The sequence below is a fragment of the Desmodus rotundus genome, chromosome 3, assembly GCF_022682495.2.
Source record: "Desmodus rotundus isolate HL8 chromosome 3, HLdesRot8A.1, whole genome shotgun sequence".
Taxonomy (NCBI): Eukaryota; Metazoa; Chordata; class Mammalia; order Chiroptera; family Phyllostomidae; genus Desmodus; species Desmodus rotundus.
Genome location: NC_071389.1, coordinates 103276650 through 103299700, shown reverse-complemented (window position 1 = coordinate 103299700; position 23051 = coordinate 103276650). Strand labels below are relative to the sequence as shown.

The 23051-nt window shown below is 39.1% G+C and overlaps 1 protein-coding gene across 4 annotated transcripts in view; it reads right to left on the bottom strand.

Annotated features, from left to right (window-relative positions):
• The window catches only part of PARP4 (poly(ADP-ribose) polymerase family member 4), a 138576-nt gene that overhangs the window by 13141 nt on the left and 102384 nt on the right, over window positions 1-23051 (bottom strand). For all 4 annotated transcript variants that reach the window (XM_045188066.3, XM_024551062.4, XM_045188067.3 and 1 more), the window contains 3 exons: window positions 22690-22785; window positions 21753-21875; window positions 406-1491 (listed from right to left, as the gene is read on the bottom strand). In XM_045188066.3, the coding sequence (XP_045044001.2) occupies window positions 406-1491; window positions 21753-21875; window positions 22690-22785 (1305 nt within the window). The remainder of the gene's footprint in view (window positions 1-405; window positions 1492-21752; window positions 21876-22689; window positions 22786-23051) is intronic.

Below are 23051 nucleotides of genomic sequence, written 5' to 3'. Positions count from 1 at the left end.
GCAGTGGCTGCTCTACAGCTACCCATGCTGCTTTTATGTGCATCTTTCTGGGTAAGGACAGCTGGGCAGCTGGGCAGCTGTTACTAAATTATTTAAACCTCAAACCACAAAATGAAGTAGACACTATTATCATTCTCCTAATATGGATAGGGAAACTGAGGCTGAGGAAAGTTATCTGACTTGCCCCAAATCACCAAGCAGCAGGGTTGGGACTCAAACTTACTCTTATACTAAGTAAGCTGCTGTTGCTACTAAACTACTTTACATCAAAACAAATAATTACAGTAAGTCCCTTAACTCACTGTGTACTGGTCATGCATAGTTCAATGACTAGCTACTTTGAATACCATTGCTCTCAACTATGAAGCAAATTAACTACAGATGTAGGAGAAATAAGGTTAATACCTCAGTTTGCAGACTTAACAGTTCAGGCACAGCCACAAAATTCTTCCAGCTTTCTTTGCAGCCTCTGTCATCCTCGTTGTTTAGTACCAGAAAGCTTGCAGGAAAGTCTCTTTTTGTTATATCAGATTTTTCTACCTTTTTAAAAAACCCACTTGCCAGAAACCCTGGTGTTTCATCACTTTTTGTTTCAGAAGAACTTAAGGCAGTCAAATGTGTATCTGGGAGAGAATCTGATAATGCAGTTCTCACAGAAATATTTGATGGAGAAGCCCCAAATGCTGGAAAAGCCCTAAATGCTGGAGAAGGCTCATTGAGAACAAGGCCAATTTGATGTATTGGCTGCTTGTAACTGGTGCTCAAGGGAACTGGGGAATTTGGAAACTGAAGAGAAGAACCAGGAAGAAGCTGAAAGCCAGACCCTCTGGTTGGACCAGGGGGAGGAAGTCTAGGAGGAGAGAACAAAAGATTCTGCTGCAGAGGGAAGTCCAAGTCAAGGGAACTGTCATTAGCAGGTCCTTCTGACATTTTAGGTAGATGAGACTCTCTGGAGCTAAACAAGCTACCTGAGAAAGCAGAACCACTAAAAGATCCAAAAGGTGGGTTCTGGGGAGGCGGGCTGGGAGAAGAACCCACCTCGAGGGAAATGCCAGTACAATGGCCTGTCTGAAGGCCTTGGTCATTCTTAGCTGGACCAAATGGTTTGGAATTAGCAAGAGTACCAAGAAGAGGGCTTGGAGGAAGTAAGCTGGGAGGATAGAGGGAAGCAGAATTAATAGGGGAAGCAGCTAGGAAACTGGTTGAAGCTGGGGCAGCAAAAGAGTCGGAAACAGCCATTTTTGGTGAAATGACTTTTGTAAATATTGGTTTAATTCCTGAGTGCTTAAATGAATCTATCTGACTTAAATCTAATGGCATTTCCACATCTCTACATTCAAAATTGGGTGTTAAAGGTTTTTCTGGTAGGTGGGAATCTAAGCTACACACTTCAAAACCTTCAAAAACTTCCAGCTTAGATGATTTATGGGGTTTTTTAGTCAAACATTTAAGTTGCAGTTCTTCATGCCATTCAGAGGATGCTGAAAGAGCCTGCCCAGGAGAAAAAATTACGTCAGGTAGATCAATGCAACAGAATAGACAACCCAGAAGGAAACCCATGTCTCTATGGTCAATTAATATTCAACAAAGGAGACAGAAACATAAAAAGGAGTAAAAATAGTATCTTGAACAAATGGTGTTGGGAGATCTGGACAGCTACATGCAAAAAATGAAATTCGATCACCAACTTACACCATACACAAAAATAAATTCAAGGTGGATAAAAGACTTAAATATAAGTCACACCACCATAAAAGTGCTACAGGAGAACATAGGCAGGATATTCCATGCACCGATATTTACACCAATATGTCTTCTAGAGTAAGGGACATAAAGGAAAGAATAAACAAATGGGACTTCAAATTAAACAGCTTCTGCACAGCTAAAGAAAACATCAGCAAAATGAAAAGGGAACCAACTGTATGGGAAAATATATTTGTCAATGATACCTCGGACAAGGGTTTGATCTCCAAAATATAAAAAGAACTCACACAACTTCACTCCAAGAAGACAAAAAACCCAATTAAAAAATGGGCAAAGGACCTGAAGAGACACTTCTGCAAGGAGGATATACAAAGGGGCTGGAGACATATGAAAGGATGCTCAGCATCACTAGCCATCAGAGAGATGCAAGTTAAAACCACAGTGAGATACCACTTCTCACTGGTCAGAATGGCCATCATAAACAAATCAACAAACAACAAGTGTTGGAGAGGATGTGGAGAAAAGGGAACCCCAGTGCACTGTTGGTGGGAATGCAGACTGGTATGGCCACTGTGGAAAACAATATGAAATTCCCTCAAAACTAAAAATGGATCTTCCTTTTGATCTGGCAGTTCCACTGCTGGGATTATACCCTAAGAATCCTGAAATACAAATTCAAAAGAACCTATGCACCCCAATGTTCATAGCAGCACAATTTACAATATCCAAGTGCTGGAAGCAACCTAAGTGCCCATCAGTGAATGAGTGGATCAAAAAACCCTGGTACATTTACACAATGGAATTCTACACAGCAGAAAGAAAGAAGGAAGGGCTATGTTTTCCAACAGCATGGATGGAACTAGAGAATATTATGCTAAGTGAAATAAACCAGGGGGTGAAAGACAAATACCATATGGTCTCACCTATAAGCAGAAATTATATAGCAAAACAAACAAGCAAGCCAAATATAACTAGAAACATTGAAATAAAGGATGAACTGACAGTAAGCAGAGGGAAGGGGGGAAGGGGATAATGGAGGAAAGAAAGGGAAGAGTCGTCAAGGAACATGTATGTATAAAGGACACATGGACAAAGCCAAACGTGAGTAGGATTGAAGAGGGGAGATGGGGGTGGGTAGAGCAGGGGAAAGTGGTGGCAGGAAAATGAAGACAACTGTACATGAACAACAATAAAAAAAAGTTAATACACTTAAGGTGCTTAGCTAGGTGCCTGGCACAGACACTATTGCGTTGGCTATTATTATTATTATTATTACTACTACTACTACTACTACTACTACTACTACTTAGATGCCACCCACTCTTTCCCATCCCCTCCAACCCAAAAAGGAAAAATTAGGTCAGGGAAAACAATAAAATGAACAATCAAGCAAATATCCTTCCTAGTAATTGACTTCCCAGGAGTGAAGTAAATATTTACACCAGAGCTTTGAAAAGAGAAGCTATTAAAAAGATCATTTTTTTAAAAAGCCCTCATTTTATAGATACGGAATCTGAAATTTGGATAGCATATCAGCAATAAATACATTACAGATATTAATGTCTGTGAGTTTACAGAATCGTGGAATTTTAAACACCCCTCATTTACATAAGAGAAAACTGAGGACCATAAAAGTGATTTCCACAAGATTTTAAAATTAACAGTATCATAGGGTATGCATTAGCCATAAAGAAAGCTGGTAATTTGCAGTAAATAACTCTAGCCCCTTATATTGCTTTACAGCAATATTAAGGAAATGAGAAAACTGAAAATTCAAAAGCTTTAAAGTAACTAAACAAATATATCGAGGGAGAACCAAGATGGCGGCGTAGGTAGACACACTGCGCCTCCTCGCACAACCAGAACTGACAGAGAATCGAACAACAAGGGGGACCAACACCAAGAAAATAGAAAATAACCATTCATCCAGACTGGTAGGAGGGGCGGAGACGGGCACCGGGGTGGAGAGGACTCGCGCGGCTGTGGCGGGACTGAGACTGGCGGAGTGTGGGACAAATGGCGCAGGCAGTCCGAGCACTAGCAGACCCTGCGGCCCCACATCTGCGCAGATAAACCGAGAGGGCCGGGCTCAGAATGGCGGAGAGTGGGGCAGGCAGAGCAGCGGGTAGCACCCCGCGCGGCACCAAATTCGCCCACAGATAAACCTGACGAACGGCGGGCAACAAAGCAGACTGTGCAACCCAGGGCTCTAGCTCCGGGAAATAAAGCCTCAAACCTCTGATTGAAAGCGCCCCTGGGGGTTGGGGCGGCAGCAGGAGAGACTCCCAGCCTCACAGAAGAGGTTGTTGGAGAGACCCACAGGGGCCTAGAGTGTGCACAGGCCCACTTACTCGGGAACCAGCACCAGAGGGGCCCAGTTTGATTGTGGGTATCGGAGTGAAAGATTGAAATCCGGAGGAGAGTGTGGCGGGCGCCATTGCTCCCACTCGGCCCCTCCCCCACGTACAGCGTCACAGCGCAGCGACCAGCATTACCCCGCCCTGGTGAACACCTAAGGCCCCGCCCCTTAAAGTAACAGACGCGCCAAGACAAAAAAAAAAAAAAAAAAAAATGGCCCAAATGACAGAACACTTCAAAGCTCCAGAAAAAATACAACTAAGCGACGAAGAGATAGCCAACCTATCGGATGCACAGTTCAAAGCACTGGTTATCAATATGCTCACAGACTTGGTTGAATCTATTCGAAAAACAGATGAAAAAATGAAGCCTATGCTAAGAGAAACGAAGGAAAATGTACAGGGAACCAATAGTGATGAGAAGGAAACTGGGACTCAAATCAATGGTGTGGACCAGAAGGAAGAAACAAACATCCAAGCAGAAAAGAATGAAGAAACAAGAACTTGGAAAAATGAGGAGAGGCTTAGGAACCTCCCGGACGCCTTGAAACGTTCCCACATCCGAATTATAGGGGTGCCAGAAGGAGAAGAGGAAGAACAAAAAATTGAAAACTTATTTGAACAAATAATGAAGGAGAACTTCCCTAATCTGGCAAAGGAAATAGACTTCCGGGAAGTCCAGGAAGCTCAGAGAGTCCCAAAGAAGCTGGACCCAAGGAGGAACACACCAAGGCACATCATAATTACATTACCCAAGATTAAACACAAGGACCTACACCCAAGATTACTGTATCCAGCAAAGCTATCACTTAGAATGGAAGGGAAGATAAAGTGCTTCTCAGATAAGGTCAAGTTAAAGAAGCTCATCATCACCAAGCCCTTATTATATGAAATGTTAAAGGGAGTTACCTAAGAAAAAGAAGATCAAAAATTGGAACAGTAAAAATGACAGCAAACTCACAGTTATTAATGGCCACACATAAAACAAAAATGAGAGCAAACTAGGCAAACAACTAGAACATGAGGGTTGTCATTAAGGGAGTGGGAGGGGGAGAGAGGGGGAAAGGTACAGAGAATAAGTAGCATAGATGATAGGTGGAAAATGGACAGGGGGAGGGTAAAAATAGTGTAGGAAATGTAGAAGCCAAAGAACTTATAAGTATGACCTATGGACATGAACTATAGGGGGGGAATGTGGGAGGGACGGGGGTGGGCAGGATGGAGTGGAGTGGGGGGGGAAATGGGACAACTGTAATAGCATAATCAATAAATATATTAAAAAAAAAAGAGTAAAAAAAAAAACAAATATATCTACTTAAAATTTTGTTTTTATTCATATTTTTTTATTTTACTGTCGTTCAATTGCAGTTGTCTGTATTTTCCCCTCACCACTCCCACCCACCCCAGCCAAACTCACCTCCCTCCCTTGCTTCCACCCCCCTTGGTTTTGTCCATGTGTCCTTTATAGTAGTTCCTGAAAACCCTTCCCCCCATTATCCCCTACCATGTCTCCTCTGGTTACTGTCAGATTGGTCTTACTTTCAGTGTCTCTGATATTTTGCTTGCTTTTTTCTTTTGTTGATTATGTTCCAGTTAAAGATGAGATCATATGGTATTTATCCCTCACCATCTGGTTTATTTCACTTAGCATAATACTCTCCAGTTCCATCCATGCTGTCTCAAAGGTAGGAGCTCCTTTCTCTCTGCTATGTAGTATTCCATTGTGTAAGTGTACCAGGGTTTTTTGATCCACTCATTCACTGATGGGCACTTAGGTTGCTTCCAGCACTTGGATATTGTAAATTGTGCTGCTATGAACATTGGGGTGCATAGGTTCTTTTGAATTTGTATTTCAGGATTCTTAGGGTATAATCCCAGCAGTGGAACTGCCAGATCAAAAGGAAGATCCATTTTTAGTTTTGAGGGAATTTCATATTGTTTTCCACAGTGGCCATACCAGTCTGCATTCCCACCAACAGTGCACTGGGGTTCCCTTTTCTCCACATCCTCTCCAACACTTGTTGTTTGTTGATTTGTTTATGATGGCCATTCTGACCAGTGAGAAGTGGTATCTCACTGTGGTTTTAACTTGCATCTCTCTGATGGCTAGTGATGCTGAGCATCCTTTCATATGTCTCCAGCCCCTTTGTATATCCTCCTTGCAGAAGTGTCTCTTCAGGTCCTTTGCCCATTTTTTAATTGGGTTTTTTGTCTTGGAGTGAAGTTGTGTGAGTTCTTTTTATATTTTGGAGATCAAACCCTTGTCCGAGGTATCATTGACAAATATATTTTCCCATACAGTTGGTTCCCTTTTCATTTTGCTGATGTTTTCTTTAGCTGTGCAGAAGCTGTTTAATTTGAAGTCCCATTTGTTTATTCTTTCCTTTATGTCCCTTGCTTTAGGGAATATATCAATGAAGATGTTGCTGTGTGGAGTGTCTGAGATTTTCCTGCCTATGTTCTCCTGTAGGACTTTTGTGGTGTTGTGCCTTACATTTAAGTCTTTTATCTCCCTTGAATATATCTTTGTCTATGGTATAAGTTGGTGATCGAGTTTCATTTTTTGCATGTAGCTGTCCAGATCTCCCAACACTATTGGTTGAAGAGGCTATTTTTACTCCATTTTATGCTTCTTCCGCCTCTGTTAAATATTAATTGACCATAGAGACTTGGGTTTATTTCTGAGCTCTGTATTCTGTTCCATTGGCCTATGTGTCTGTTCTTATGTCAGTACCAGGCTATTTCAATTACAGTGGCCTTGTAATATAGTCTGACGTCAGGTATGGTAATCCCACCTACTTTGTTCTTCTTTCTCAAAATTGCTATTTGGGGTCATTTATGGTACCATATAAATTTCTGAAATGTTTGTTCTATATCTGTGAAATATGTCATTGGCACTTTAATAGGGATTGCATTGAATCTATAAATCACTTTGGGTAGTATGGCCATTTTGATGATGTTAATTCTTCCAATCCATGAACATGGTACATGCTTCCATTTGTTTGTGTCTTCCTTAATTTCTTCAGTGTTGTGTACTTTTCTGAGTACAGATCTTTTACCTCCTTAGGTAGGTTTATTCCTAGGTACTTTATTTTTCTTGTTGCTATATCAAATGGGTTTTTCCCCCCCGATTTCTGGCTCTGATATTTCATTTTTGGTGTACAAAAATTTTGATTTCTGAATACTGACTTTGTATCCTGCTGTTTTGCCAAATTCACTTATAAAGGAAAGTAGTTTTTTGGTGGAGTCTATAGGACTTTCTATGTACACTATCATGTCATCTGCAAACAATGGCAGTTTTGGTTCCTCCTTTCAAATTTGGATGCCTTTTATTTCTTCTTCTTGCCTCAATGCTGTGGCTAGGACTTCCAATACCACGCTGAATAGGTGTGGTGAAAGTGGGCATCCTTGTCTTGTTCCTGATCTTAATGGGAAAGCTCTAAGTTTTTGTCCATTGAGTATGAGGTTGGCTGTAGGTCTCTCATATATGGTCTTTATTATGTTGAGGAATGCTCCCTCTATTCCCACTTTGCTGAGTGTTTGTATCAGAAATGGGTGCTGTACCTTATCAAATGATTTTTCTGCATCAATTGAGGTGATCATGTGATTCTTGTCTTTCATTTGTTTATGTGATGTATTACGTTTATTGATTTGTGAATATTGTACCATCCTTGCATCCCTGGGATGAATTTCACTTGATTATGGTGTATGATCTTTTTAATGTATTGCTGGATGCAGTTTGCCAGTATTTTGTTGAGGATTTTGGTATCTACGTTCATCAGCGATATTGGCCTGAAGTTTTCTTTCCTTGTTGTATCTTTATCTGGTTTTGGATTAGGATGATGTTGGCTTCATAAAAACAATTTGGGAGTCTTCTATCTTCTTGAATTTTTTGGAATTATCTGTGAAGGATAGAGGTTAGCTCATCCTTAAATGCTTTGTAGAATTCTCCTGTGAAACCATCTGGTCCAGAGCTTTTGTGTGTTGGGAGCTTTTTGGTTACTGCTTCAATTTCATCAGCTGTTATTGGTGTGTTCAGGCTTTCTGCTTGTTCTTCATTCAGTTTTGGAAGATTATATTTTTCTAGAGATTTGTCCATTTCACCTAGGTTTTCAAATTTCTTGGCATATAGTTCTTCATAGTAATTTCTTGCATTCCTTTGTATTTCTGTGGTATCAGTTGTAATCTCTCCTCTTTCATTTCTGATTGTGTTTATTTGGATCCTCTCTCTTTTTTTCTTGCACAGTCTGCCTAAAGGCATGTCAATTTTGTTTATCTTTTCAAAGACCCAGCTTCTGGATATATTGATCTTTAGAATTGTTCCTTTACCTCTATGTCATTTAATTCTGCTCTGATCTTGGTTATTTCCTTCCTTCTACTTGCTCTGGGCTGTCTTTGTTGTTGTTCCTTGAGTTCTTGTAGTTGTAGTGTTAGGTTTTTATTTGAAATATTTCTATCTTTTTAAGGTAGGCCTGTATCACTATCGACTTCCCTCTCAGGACTGTCTTCGCTGTGTCCCAGAAGTTATGTACTGTTGTGAGTTCATTTCCATTTGTTTCCAAAAACTTTTTGATTTCTTCCTTAATCTCATTCTTGACCCATTCATTGTTTAATAGCATGTTATTCAATCCCCATGAGTTTGAATGTTTTGGGGATTTTTCCTTGAGGTTGGTTTCTAGTTTCAGTCCCTTGTAGTCGGAGAAAATGCTTGATATGATTTCTATTTTGCTGAATTTGTTGAGGCTTGTTTTGTGTCCTATCATGTGGTCTATCTTTGAAAATGTTCCATGTGCATTTGAAAAGAATGTATAATTTGCTTCTTTAGGACGAAAGGGTCTATATATATATCAGTTAAGTCCATTTGATCTGGGGCACTGTTCAATGCCACAATATCTTTGTTGATATTGTTTTGAAGATCTGTCCATTTTTCACAATTGGGGTGTTAAAATCCCCTACTATGATTGTGTTGCTGTCAATATCTTTCTTGAAGTGCTCCAAGATTTTCTTTATGTTTTTGGGTTCTCCTATGTTGGGTGCATATATATTTACAATGTTTTTGTCTTCCTGTTGGATTCTTCCCTTGAGTATCATGAAGTGACCTTCTGGATCTCTTTTTATGGCTCTATTTTTGGAGTCTAGTTTGTCTGATGTGGGTATTTTTTTTTCCTGTCCATTTGCTTTGAATATTTGTTTTGAGCCCTTCACTTTCAGACTGTGTAGGTCTTTTGTTCTGAGGTGGGTCTCTTGTAGGCAGCACATGTGTGGGTCATGATTTCTTATCCATTCAGCTATTCTATGTCTTTTGATTGGGGCATTTAATCCATTTATGTTTAAGGTTATTGTTGACAGGTACTTATTCATTGCCATTTTTTCGTACATGTGTTCCTCTTTCACTGTTTTTCTTTCTGCCCTTAAAGCAGACCCTTTAGCATCTCCTGCAGAGCTGGTTTGGAAGAGGTATATTCTTTGAGGCTTCTTTTGTCTGGGAAGCTCCTTATTTGGCCTTCCATTTTAATTGAGAGCCTTGCTGGATAGAGTAGTCTTGGTGGGAGGCCTTTGCTTTTCATTACTTGGAATATTTCTTGCCAGTGTCTTCTGACTTGGAGCGTTTCCACTGAAAAGTCAGCTGCTAGTCTTATTAGGGCTTCCTTGTATGCTACCTCCTGTTTCTCCCTTGCTGCCTTTAAGAGTCTCTCTTTGTCTTGGAATTTTGCCATTTTAATTACGATGTGTCTTGAAGTGGGCCTCTTTGGGTTCCTCTTGATCGGGACTCTCAGTGTTTCCTGGACTTGTGTGACTTTTTCTCTCATGAAATTAGGGAAGTTTTCCATCATTACTTTTTCAAACAGGTTTTCTATCCCTTGATCTTCTTCTCCTTCTGGTATCCCTAATATATGGATATTGTTATGATTCCTGTTGTCCTGCATTTCCCTTAACCACTCTTCATTCTTCCTGAGTCTCTTTTCCTTTTCTTGTTCTTTTTGAGTGTTTTTTTCCTACGTTGTCCTCGAGCTTGCTGATATGATCCTTTGTTTCATGTAGCCTGCTTTTGATTCCTTCTACTGTGTTCTTCAGTTCAGAAATTGTGTTCTTCATTTCCTCTTGGCCCTTGTTCATAGTTTCTATTTCCTTTTTCATGTCATTGTAGTTTCCTTGTGGTTTTTAGTAATTTTTTGTGAGCTCATTGAGCTTCCTGATAACCATTGCTTTGAAATCAATATCTGATAGTTGAGTTGCCTGTATTTTATTTAGCATTCTTTCTGAGGCTTCCTCCTTTCCTTTATTTTGGGGATTGTTTCTCTGTCTTCCTATTGTTTGTGAGACGCTTCTTGCTAGCCTCTGCTTCTTAAATTCGTATGTTCTGACTCTGTGGGTTTATGGTGTGAACTTCTATTGTAGAAGACCTGTGAGATTCAGTAGTGCAGTCTTCTTGATCTCCTGAGCTCACTGCTCTTGGGCTGTCGTTTATGTTGGCTCTCTGTATGGCTTTGGGTTTTGATTGTTGTTGGGTCTTTCTTTGGTGGGTCCTTCCCCCCTGCTGGTTAACTGAGGGTCACTCTGACAACCACATCTTGTATTCTGTTGTGCAGGTGTGGACAGGTTGTGTTGAAGCTGGTTCTTCTGTTTGTACAAGGTTTTGAGGCTTCTCTCGCTATTGTTCAGTTGTTTGTTCTGGGTAATTTCTTCACCATTTAGTTGTATTTCCAGATTGGTCCTGGGTTGAGGTTAGCATGGCTTCCACTCCCTCCTTCACCTTCTTCCATTGTTATCTGTTGGTGGTTCCTTTGTTAGTGGGTTTCCTCTTCCAGCAGGTATACTGGTGTTCATAGCTCCCACCTACTTTGCAAGTTCTCTGGATTACCAAAGTGCAGTTTGTTTTACTGTCTCAGTTGTTGAGATGACCCCTCTTTGGGTCTAACCCTGGTCCTTTCACAGCTCCCTGAATGTATATTTATACCAGAATGTAAACAGAATATACAACAAAAGGGATTAAAGGGCTCTATGTTATTACCATTGTTTGAATATAATTTAAAGAGTATTCATTAAAAAGTTGCATGTTAATAAAATGCAGTTGTATATAAATTACAAGCCCATGAGGTGTTTTGGAATCGGCTAGCTTCTAATTTTACCAAAGTAAATGAGCTATTTATAAAACGGAGTAGTTTTTTCCCCAATCAGTCAAGTTTTAAGTATATACTTAATTAATTTTGAAGAACATATGACAAGATGCACTTTTCAAAATAATAGTGAAAAATGATGTTTATCTGGGAAAAATGTTCTTAATTAGATAGGCAAACTGAGAAAGAACAATAGTTATGGACTAGACCTATTAGAGCATCTTGTGAAATTACAATAATTATAATAGATCAATAGAACAGAACACATAGTCCAGCAACTGATCATAAGACATGTGGGAATCCAGTAGATGATAAAGATGGCATTTCAAGTTAATTGGAGGAAAAGGAGAATTATTCAATAGACGGAATGGGGGAAAAGTTGGCAGCTACCTGGAAAAGAATAAAGTTGGTTCCAGACTTCTTATCTTATACCAGGATAGATTCCAATTGAGTACAAAACTAAAAGTAAACATGAAATCATAAAACCATTGAAAGATATAAATAGAGGGAAATTTTTTAAAAGTGTAATATCTGAACAGGAAAGGTATTTCTAAGCGCGACAAAAAATGATATAAAACAACACCTAGAAACTCGAAGATTAAAGAAAATCTGTATGGTCAAAAGATGATAGGTAACATCAAAATACAAATAGCAAGTCAAGTTGGTTTCACATACAATTTCCAGGTAGGTAACTTTCCAAATCATGGCTACTACATCTGTGATAGTCTCCCTAATTTCCACAATGTTTACTATGAAAGATACTCTGTTCTTGAGGATGAATCACATAAATTGATATACACCAATTAAAAGAATCATAATTAGACAGACATTTACCTGGGAACCTCAAAATTCTAGAAATGTTAAGGCTACATGCCTCATCCTGTAGGTTATCTGTATTCTCACCAAACCCATTTATACTTTGAGTCTTTGGTGTCATGTCTCTGAAGCAGTTCTTAAGATTATGTTTTTCTTCTGTGTTTTATATGAGGTTAATTAATTTTAACTGCAGTATCAGCTTTTCCAAAAGTGATTTTAAAAATTTGCATATAAACTTTTTTGCCTCACTTAAAACCTCAATGCAAGGTCACATAAAACCAAAGCATACTTAAATAGCTACCCGGGTCCTGACCAGGTAGCTCAGTTGGTTAGAGTCTCATCCTAGTATACCAGAATTGTGGGTCCAATCCCTGGTCAGAGTACATGCAAGAATCAATGAATCTAGGACTTCTGGAAAACTACCAGAACTGCCAGGAAACTGAATTGTATGGAAGTCCGATAATGAAGGAGTTAAAGAAGAAATATTCATCTGTACCAGTAGGAGGGGCAGAGGCAGGCAGTCAGGGCAGAGAGGACAGGCAGCAAGGCAGCGGCTAGAGGGATGCGTGAGCCAAGCATCCCACATTTGCATGCAGATAAACTGGGAGGAAAAACTGGGGAATAAGATAGACCACACAACTCAGGGTTTCAGCCTGGGTAAATAAAGCCTCAAAACCTCTGACTGAAAAAATCTGTAGGGGTTGTGGTGGCGGGAGAAACTCCCAGCCTCATAGAAGAGTTCATTGGAGAGACCACAGGGTCTTAGAACATACACAAACCCACCCACCAAGGAATCAGCACCAGAAGGACCCAATTTGCTTGTGGGTAGCAAAGGTAGTTATGAAAGTAGGCAGAGAGCTGAGCAAGCGGCACTGTTCCCTCTCAGACCCCTCCCCCACATACAGTGCCACAGAGCTGCAACTTGGATTGCCCCACCCTGGCCAAAACCTAAGGCTCCTCCCCTTTCAACATAACAGGCACACTGAGACAAAAAAAAAAAGGCCAAAATGAAAGAACAGACCAAAGCTCCAGAAAAAATACAACTAAGTGATGAAGATATAGCCAACCTACCACATGCACAGTTCAAAACACTGGTAATCAGGATGCTCGCAGAAATGGTTGAGTATGATTGCAAAGTAGAAGAAAAGGTGAAGGCTATGAAGAGTGAAACAAAGGAAAATGTACAGGGAACCAACAGTGATGGGAAGGAAACTGGGATTCAAAATCAACAATTTGGAGTGGAAGGAAGAAATAAACATTCAACCAGAATAGAATGAAGAAACAAGAATTCAAAAAAATTAAGAGAGACTTAGGAACCTCTGGGACACCTTTAAATGTTCCAACATCTGAATCACAGGGGTGCCAGAAGGAGGAGAGGAAGAGCAAGAAATTGAAAACTTATTTGAAAAAATAATGAAGGAGAACTTCCCCAATCTGGCAAAGGAAATAAGACTTCCAGAAAGTCCAGGAAGCTCAGAGTCCTAAAGAAGTTGGACCCAAAGAGGAACACACCAAGGCACATCATAATTGCATTACCCAAGATTAAAGATAAGGAGAGAATCCTAAAAGCAGAAATAGGAAAGGAGATAGTTATCTGCAAAGGAGTTCCCATGAGACTATCAGCTGATTTCTCAAAAGAAACCTTACAGGCAAGAAGGGGCTAGAAAGAAGTATTTGAGATCATGAAAGGCAAGGACCTACACCCAAGATTACTCTGTCCAGTAAAGCTATAGTTTAGAATGGAAGGGCAGATAAAGTGCTTCCCAGATATGGTCAAGTTCAAGGAGTTCACCATCACCAAGCCCTTATTATATGAAATGTTAAAAGGGTTTATCTAAGAAAAAGATGATCAAAATATGAACAGCCAGGGGGGAGTGGGGGGGGGACAGTGGGAAGAGGGGATTACAGGAACTACTATAAAGGACACATGGACAAAATCAAGGGGGAGGGTGGAGGTGGGGGAGGGAGGTGGGTTCAGCTGGGGTGGGGTGGAGGGATGGGGAGAAAAGGCATACAACTGTAATTGAATAACAATAAAAATTAAAAAAAATATGAACAGTAAAATGACAACAAACTTACAACTATTAACAACTGAACCTAAAAGAACAAAAACAAAAATGAGCTAAGCAAAAAACTAGAACAGGAACAGAATCACAGAAATGGAGATCACATGGAGGTTATCAGCGGGGTGAGGGGGATGGAATGGGGGAAAAGGTACAGGGAATAAGTAGCATAAATGGTAGGTACAAAATAGACAGGGGGAGGTTAACAATAGAATAAGAAATGCAGAAGCCAAAGAACTTATATGTACTTATATGTACGACCCATGGACATGAACTAACACTGGGGGTGGGGATGGGGGCGGGGGACTGTGGATGGAAGGAGGAATGCAGGGCAGGGAGAATTAAAGGGGGAAAATGGGACAACTGTAATAGCATAATCAATAAAATATATTTAAAAAAGAATCAACCAATTTATGCATAAATAAGTGGAAATACAAATCAATGTTTCTCTATCAATCCCTTTCTCTAACTGTAAAATATATAAATAAAAACTGTAAATAGCTACCCATTTTAACTTTTTTAATCTTCAAAAAGCTTCCTTTGGATCTGTTTTGGGTGATCTATAAGGTGTTATTTGATTATGGTGTTTTTTAAATGTCTATTTCTTTACTGCACCCTCTTCTTCAAAATAGCTTGAGTTTCAAGAAAGGAAAAATGAAATCACAGATGCTTGAAATTGGTTTTGGCAAACTTAAGCTAACAATATAAACAATCCTAAAAAAATACACAAAACGCAAACTGGGAAACAAATTTGCAACTCATATCACATATTAGATGTTCTGTCTAATAAATATTTTGGGTGTCATATCTAGTGTATTTGTTATCTCAGACACTATTTTTCATCTTCAGAGGTTCAGTTTGGGTCTTTTTTATCTCCTATATCTCTAGTTAACATGCTCAGTCCTTCCTCTGCCTTCTCGAACATATAGCGTATATTTATAATAGCTGTTTGAAAATCCTTGTCTTCTACCTCTATTATATCTTAATTTCCGGTTTGTTTTTATTGCTTGGTTTTTCTCCTCATTATGGGTCATCTTCTCACTTCTTTGCCTGCCTGATAATTGTTAAATGAATGCTAGACATGTGAATTTTACACTGTTGAGGTGCTGAAAAATGTTAAAAATCCCTTTACATGGTCTTAGGCTTGGTTCTGGTACATTGTTCACTTATTTGGGAATAACTTGATCCTTTTCAGTCTTGCTTTTAAGGTGGGACAAGAATTGCTTTAGTCTAGATTAGGGGTGTCAAACTCACTTTCATCAGGGGCCGCATGAGCCTCATGGTTGCCATCAAAGGGCTGAATGTAATTTTAGGACTGTATAAATGTAACTACTCCTTAACTACGGGCAACGAGCTCTACATTTGGCCCCTTGAAGGCAACCATGAGACGGATGTGGCCCCCAGTGAAAATGAGTTTGACACCCCTGGTCTAGATCCTTTGATAAAGTGCTTCAACTATGGCAATTGCTTTCTGGGTGCTCTGTATGGAGATCTTTCCACAAAGTCTCTGCAAATGTCAACTGTTTCTGACCCTGAATGAGCTCCATAATGATTGTTCTACCTGCTTCTTTCTGGTGGCACTTTCTCTGGCCTTGGTGTTTCCTCATACATACACTGATCTGGATTCAGCAAGAGCTAGAAAGGAACCTGCTGCAGGTCTCTAGAGCCCATTCTGTGAGTTCTCTCCTCTCCAGTACTTTACCTCCTAACCTTAGGCATCTTGGCCTCATTGACCCTAACTCTGTCTTCCTAACTTAGAGGCCTACCAGGCTGTGTTTGGGTCCATCATCCTTGGGCTACTGGCTGAGGACCCTGCCCAGGCGGTGAGCTAACAATCTAGCACTCAACCTTGTTTGTTTTCATCTCTGCAGGATCACCATTCTGCTCTGTCTGAAAAACCACTGGTTCATATATTTTGTCCAGTTAAATATATTTTGTCACATATATTTTTACTTGTTTAAGGTGGGAGAACACATCCAGTTCCTAAATGCATGCTGTTATTCCATCACAGTCAGTAGCAGAGCTTCCCTCATTATTTAAAATTTAAAATGCAGCCCTGGATTGTATGGCTGAGTGGATTGAGTGCCCACCTGAGAATCAAAAGTTCGCAGGTTTGATTCCTAGTTGGGGCACATGCCTGGGTTGTGGGCTGGGTCCCCAGCTGGGGGCATGCAGGAGGCAGCTGACTGATGTTTTTTCTCTCCCTTTCTCTCTCCCTTTCTCCCTCTCTCTAAAAATAAATAAATAAATCCTTAAAAAATAAAATTTAAGAAGCACATATCCTCTGGCCTTTGAGTCTGCTTTTAGAAATATCTCATACAAATACACTAAAATACATGAGAAGTAACACATATGCAAGGTTATTCCTATAGCACTGTTATAGACAGGAAATAAATTTAATAACCATGGACAAAGGACCTAGCTAAATAAATTCTAGCACATCCCTATGATATAATGTTGTTCAGCCATAAAAATAAGGAAGCTGCTCTTCAATGTATCTCCAAGGTATTGATTAAAAACCATGTATAGAACAGTATGCATAGTATATATATTGTATATAGTAGAAACAGGTAGGAAAATTCACTTTTAGCTCATATATGCATGTGCTGTCCTGGAAAGATTTCACAAGGACCCAGTAACCATGGGTGCTCTGGGGAGGGAACTAGGTGAATGCAGACATTGGGGAAAATTCCTTTTCTCCCTTCTGGGCTGTTTGGATTTTGAACCATGTGACTATGCAAGAAACAATTTTACTAAATTAAAAAAAGGTTATATCCCAGCATGATTCTTCAATTGACCAAAATTACTTTCCTCCTCTCCTCCAAGTTTCCAATCTTTAACCACCATCATCTATAAGGGACAAGGCAGGCCCTCAGGAGAGAGAATGCCTAAATACGGGGCTAGAAGGGTTCTAATTTCATTCATAATACTTGATTTGTTGCTAACGAGAGTTGAAGTATTGAATTTTTAAAGTAATTTACTTTAAAAATGAGACCAGAAGTTATTTTTATAAACTCTCTGCCTTTCCTTTCGCCAGGGCCCTTCCAAGCCTGTTGTCTGGCTGCCTGTTACTGATCTGACCTGAAGTCATTCCAAATGGAAGTCTTTCTTAGTCACATTTGTTTTTAAAGATTTTACTTAATTTTAGAGAGAAGGGACGGAAGGCAGAGAAACATCCATGTGCAAGAGAAACATCGATCTGTTGCCTCTCCCATGCCCCCAACCTGAGACCTAGCCTGCAACCCAGGCATATGCCCTGACCAGGAATTGAACTGGTGACCATTTGGTTTTTGGGATGATGCTCAATCCACTGAGCAACACCAGTCAGGCGCTGTGTCACATTTTGGTAAGTAAAATAATTCATGAGGGACAGTCATAGAGGCTTGAATATTTTTCTAAATTTGATGGTTCATTCAGAAAAATGGTAGCTAAAATAAATTATCAAGTCATCAGTTTAATTTGTAATCTTCATCCTATAGGTTTAGATATGGAAGTATTAAGGTCCAAAGCATTTAGCACAGGGAATATTGTCAATAATGTAATAACTATGTATGACGTCAGGTGGGTCCTGGATTTACAGGGTGATCATTTTGCAAGTTATCTAAATGTCTAATCACTATTTTGTACATATAATATTGTATGTTAACTGTAATTTAAAAAATTTTAAATTATTTTAAAAAGTGCAAAGCATTTGCAAAATTAGTATGAAATAATTTATGATCACACTGTAGTAAAACCCAAATGAAGTTAGAACCAATTTTGAAACTAAATTTAAAAATTTTACAAACGATATACATGTACTGTGAGGAGACCAGAAAACACAGGTAGACACAAAGAAGAAAATAAAAATCACACAGACTCTTATATCCAATGTCTGTTTGGCATATATCTCTTGGCAAACACACTCTATTTTCTGTGTGTTTGACACATGTTTAAAATAAATATACATTTTCAAGGACCCATTTTGACAATAGGCTGTCTTGCTGCAAGAACAGTAGTTGATTATGAGTTGTACATCAGATGATTTTTACAAAAAAAATGGCACTCAAATGGCCCCTTGGAGTAACGGAGAGTACAGGGTCACCATCCTTCAGCATGGTCCCTTTCCTGTCTTTTGATAATTCCTGAGCCACATCCCTGAGGTGGAATCTGGAAGTCTCAGAATGACAGCTGTAGCCTCACATTGATGCTTTCAACACACATGGTGCGTTGTGTGGGTAAGGCTGCTAAGCCGCCCTCAGCTTGCTTCAGTTTACCACTGTGATCAACACACACACATCTCCTACCTTACCAAACTCCCTCAAACACTTTGTGTTTTCTTAAAGTTTATTTATATTTTGAGTGGGCAATCTATGCCCATGGTACAAGATTCAAAGTACAAAAAAGGGTGCACTACAGTGAACAAGCCCCCACAAAACCTCCTGGCCACCCGCAGACCACCCTGGATGCGAGTTATGTCACAGCACCTAGTGTCTCTCCCCAGAAATGGTAAACCTTCAGACATTTTAAAATAAGAACATAAACAAATAAGCAAAGAAATGTCCATTCTTTAATTTTTGTTTTTCCATAAGGACTAGCATGTTATTCACACTGTCCTCCATCTTGCTTTTCCTGCTTACTATTTCTTAGGGAATCTTCCCAGAACAGCACATGAAGATGCCTCACTCTTTTTAAGGGCTGTGTAGATGTTGTACTACACTGCACAGAGGCTGCACTGACTTCCTGTGCCCTCAGCTTGTGGGTGGGTGCCTGTTTCAACACCCTTTCTAATGACCATGAGAGCTCACATTTACTCAACACCGACCAAGAACCAGGCCTGCTTCACTGGCCCCACATGCATTAACTCCTGCACCCTTCACAACAACCCTGTGTGGCAGGTTTTCTTACTACTTTCAGTCATCTCTCTTTTCTGATCTTTGCCAACCTAACGGATGAAAAAATAGACCTCATTACAGTTTTAATTTGCATTTCTCTTAGTCATAATGAGACTGAGCATGTTCTCTTATGTTTGAGAGCCACATTATTTCCTTATTCATGATCAAACCCTTTGCCTGTTTTTCACTTGGATGACTGATGTTGTTCTTAATTCATGGGAGCTATTTATATATTAAGGAAATCAATCTGTCTCTGGTAGAAATTTTTTTCCCTCATTTTATCACTATTTTAGGATTTTATCTATCATATACCTAAATCTGTTTGACTGTTTGGAAACACCCTTCAAAGACCTCCTCAAGGGATCACCATACCTGATATCAAACTGTACTACAAGGCTACTGTAATTGAAACAGTCTGGTACTGGCATAGGAACAGACACATAGATCAATGGAACAGAATAGAGAGCTAAGAAATAAGTCCATGGCTCTATGGTCAATTAATATTTGACAAAGGGGGCATGAGCATACAATGGAGTAAAAATAGCCTCTTCAATAAATGCTGTTGGGAGAACAGGAATAGTACATGCAAAAAAGTAAAACTAGACCACTAACTTATATGACAATAAACTCAAAATGGATAAAAGACTTAAATATAAGTCTCAACACCACAAATGTCCTAGCGGAAAACATAGGCAGAAAAACTTCATATATCTCATGTAGCAGTATTTTTCCCAATATATCTCCTAGGGCAAGAAATAAAAGAACAAATAAACAAATGGGATTACATCAAATTAAAAAGCTTCTGCATGGTTTAAGAAACCATCATCAAAATGAAAAAGGAACCAACTGTATGGGAGAATATATTTGCCAATGATACATCAGAAAAGGGTTTAATTTCCAAAATATATAAAGAATTCACACAACTCCACACCAGGAAGATGAACAATCCAATTAAAAAATGGGCAAAGGACCTGAGCAGACATTTCTCCAATGAGGACACACAGAGGGCCCAGAGACATATGAAGAGATGCTCAACATCATTAGCCATCAAAGAGACGCAAATTAAAACCACAATGAGATATCAACTCAAACCTGTCACAACGGCCATCATTAATAAATCAACAAACAACAAGTGTTGGAGAGGATGTGGAGAAAAGGGAACCCTAGTGCACTGTTGGTGGGAATGCAGACTGGTGCAGCCACTGTGGAAAACAGTATGCAATTTCCTTAAAAAATTAAAAGTGGATCTATCTTTTGATCCAGTGATTCCACTGCTGGGAATATACCCTAAGAATCCTGAAACACAAATTCAAAATTTGTGCACCCCAATGTTCACAGCAGCACAATTTATAATAGCCAAGTGCTGGAAACAGCCTAAGTGCCTACCAGTAGATGAGTGGACCAAAAAACTGGTACATTTACACAGTGGAATACTACACAGCAGAAAGAAAGAAGGCAGGCCTACGTTTTGCAACAGCATGGATGGAACTGGAGAATATTATGCTAAATGAAATAAACCAGTTGGTGAAAGACAAATATCATATGATCTCACAAGAGGAATCTAATGAACAAAATAAACTAATAAGTAAAATAGAACCAGAGGAATGGAAACATGGAACAAACTGACACAGCCAGAGGGGAGGAGGGAGAGGGGTAATGGTGGGAAGAAGGGGAAGGGACTAGTCAAAGAACATGTATGAATGAGCCATGGACGTGGACAACAGTGTGGGGATTAACTGTGGGAGTGGGGTGTGGGCTGGGCGGAGGAAGGCAAAGGAGGAAAAATTGGGATAACTGTAATAGAATAACAATAAAATTTTTTAAAAAAAACTATGAAAAAGAAACACACAAACAAAAAAACAAAGACCTCCTTAATGTTAGCTTTTTCAGTACAGTGTTGGTTTATTTACTCCTCTGGCTCATTTGAGGAAACACTTGTGGTTTCATTGTTGATGTTTTGTTTATTTACCATCTTAAAAGATACTAAACATTATTATAATGTATGGTACCAGGTGGATACTGGACTTATCAGGCTGATCACTTTGTAAGTTATATAAATGTTTAATCACTATGTGATATATGTGAAACTAATATGTCAACTACAGTTGACGAATAAAATATATTTTTAAAAATCATACTAAATATGACTTTATGAGCAAAGCTAGGGACATCTAATATGTTTTTATGTTCTTAACTGACATAATAACTTTAAAATGAATCCAAGAAAGGGAATGTTGCCTTTATTGTAAAATATTTTCCAAACATTCCTCTCCTCACAAATGTTTTTCCTTTAGATTCTAAATTCCTAAAACTTGGCAACTTTACTTCTCTAACCTGAATACTTGAGAGCACTGTTTTATTCCTTTTCTTTTGAATGTGCCTTTCTATGCTTAGTTAAGTCACATTTCTAAGTTCTATTATATCTCTGGCTGTAAAGGCCACATAATACAGAGCACTGTAAACTTTAAGAAACATTGGTGGTGAATTTAGATTATTAGGTAAGACTTTTAACACTACTTCATGATGAATCTATTATATTACTGAGAGCAAATGACTTTAGCTTCCTGTGTGACAGTTTATCTGTCTCTGAGAGAAGTGGAACTACACTTTTCCCTTTTTGTACTTACAGCCACATTTCTATATGGTGACTTTCTCAGTCATTAATAGCATTTTTATAAAGTACAAATGTTTATATAAGTATTCTGTATATATAAATATTAAGGCTTTGAAAAATATTATTTTTCAAAGAGTTCCCCTCACCAGCATAAAGATAGGAAAACACAAGTCATATTACCAATCTATGTGGTAATTAATACTTACTTGGGGTGTGCTGGCATCTGGGTGCTCTTCCTGCCAGTTCATGTATGGCAGGAAATCTACATCTTCTTTGGCGATAAGTTCCAAAATATTTGGAGTACTGGGAAAAGGTGACTCATTACCATCCTATATTGAATCACAATTAGGTAAAAACAAAATAGACATTATCAAATGAAATGATTATTGTACATTCTAAAGCCCTGTAAATGTTTGGTTTGGGATATGTGAGGGTGTCAGACTGCATCCTGCATCCTGGGCCTCAGGTGAGAGTAAAAGAGGCGAAGACAGTGGTGTTCTTCTTTATTGAGCAGTCACTGAAGTAAGTGCCTTAAGTTTATGAGCTTTTCAGAGGGAAAGGGAAACCCGGGCCTCTTCTATTTTTTGAAGGGCTTGGATTAATACAAAATGAGAAATTCCAAAAAAGTAACAAAATTGAAGTAAATCTTAAAAGTACACATGAAAATAATTAATAACTGTAACATTAAAAGTAATAACATACGTATCTCATTTAGAGAGGTCACCACGGGCCCTCACATGGAGGCCCTGGCTTGATGACCCTCCACCTCTCCCCTCCTTGTTCATCACAGGTCAAGGATGTGGATATTGTCAGTGACAGAGTAAGAGTAATTTTGTTAACATGTAAACACAGAAAATAACCAAGGTCCTGGCCAGTATGGCTCAGTTGGTTGGAACATTGTCCCATAAACTGAAGTGTTGCAGGTTCAGTTCCTGGTTAAGACACATATCTAGCTTGTGGGTTTGGTCCCGGTCAGGGCATGTATGAGAGGCAGCTCATTGATGTTTATCTCTTACATCAATGTTCTCTCCCTCTATCTCCCTCCCTTCCCCTCCTCCTTCTAACTAAAATCAATCAGCATGTTCTCAAGTGAGGATTAAAAAAAGAGAAACACAAGAAACATAAATTAACAATATTACGTACCCTTTTCTCAACTGCTACAAAGCTTGTAAATTGTGTTATGAGAGAGTTTTCTTTACTGAGTCGAATAATCAGAGATTTTAGGATATGCTTCTTCATCTAGAATAGAATAAAACAAATGCAAACCTGTCTTGTTTTATTTTTCATTAGAAGTGTATTAAGTAATCTAAAAGGTGTTATTCTATAAAAAGCAAATCATTTCATAAGCAGAATTTCAAACTAAATGTTGAGTCAATGTCCCTGTCTAAATATCTCAAGTTGGTGACTAAATGTTCTTTACTCAACTGAGCAGCCAAGTCCTAGAAGGAATAATTCTATTTACAGAGCCCTTTGTACATTACAAAGAACTCTCACTCTGGAGTGTG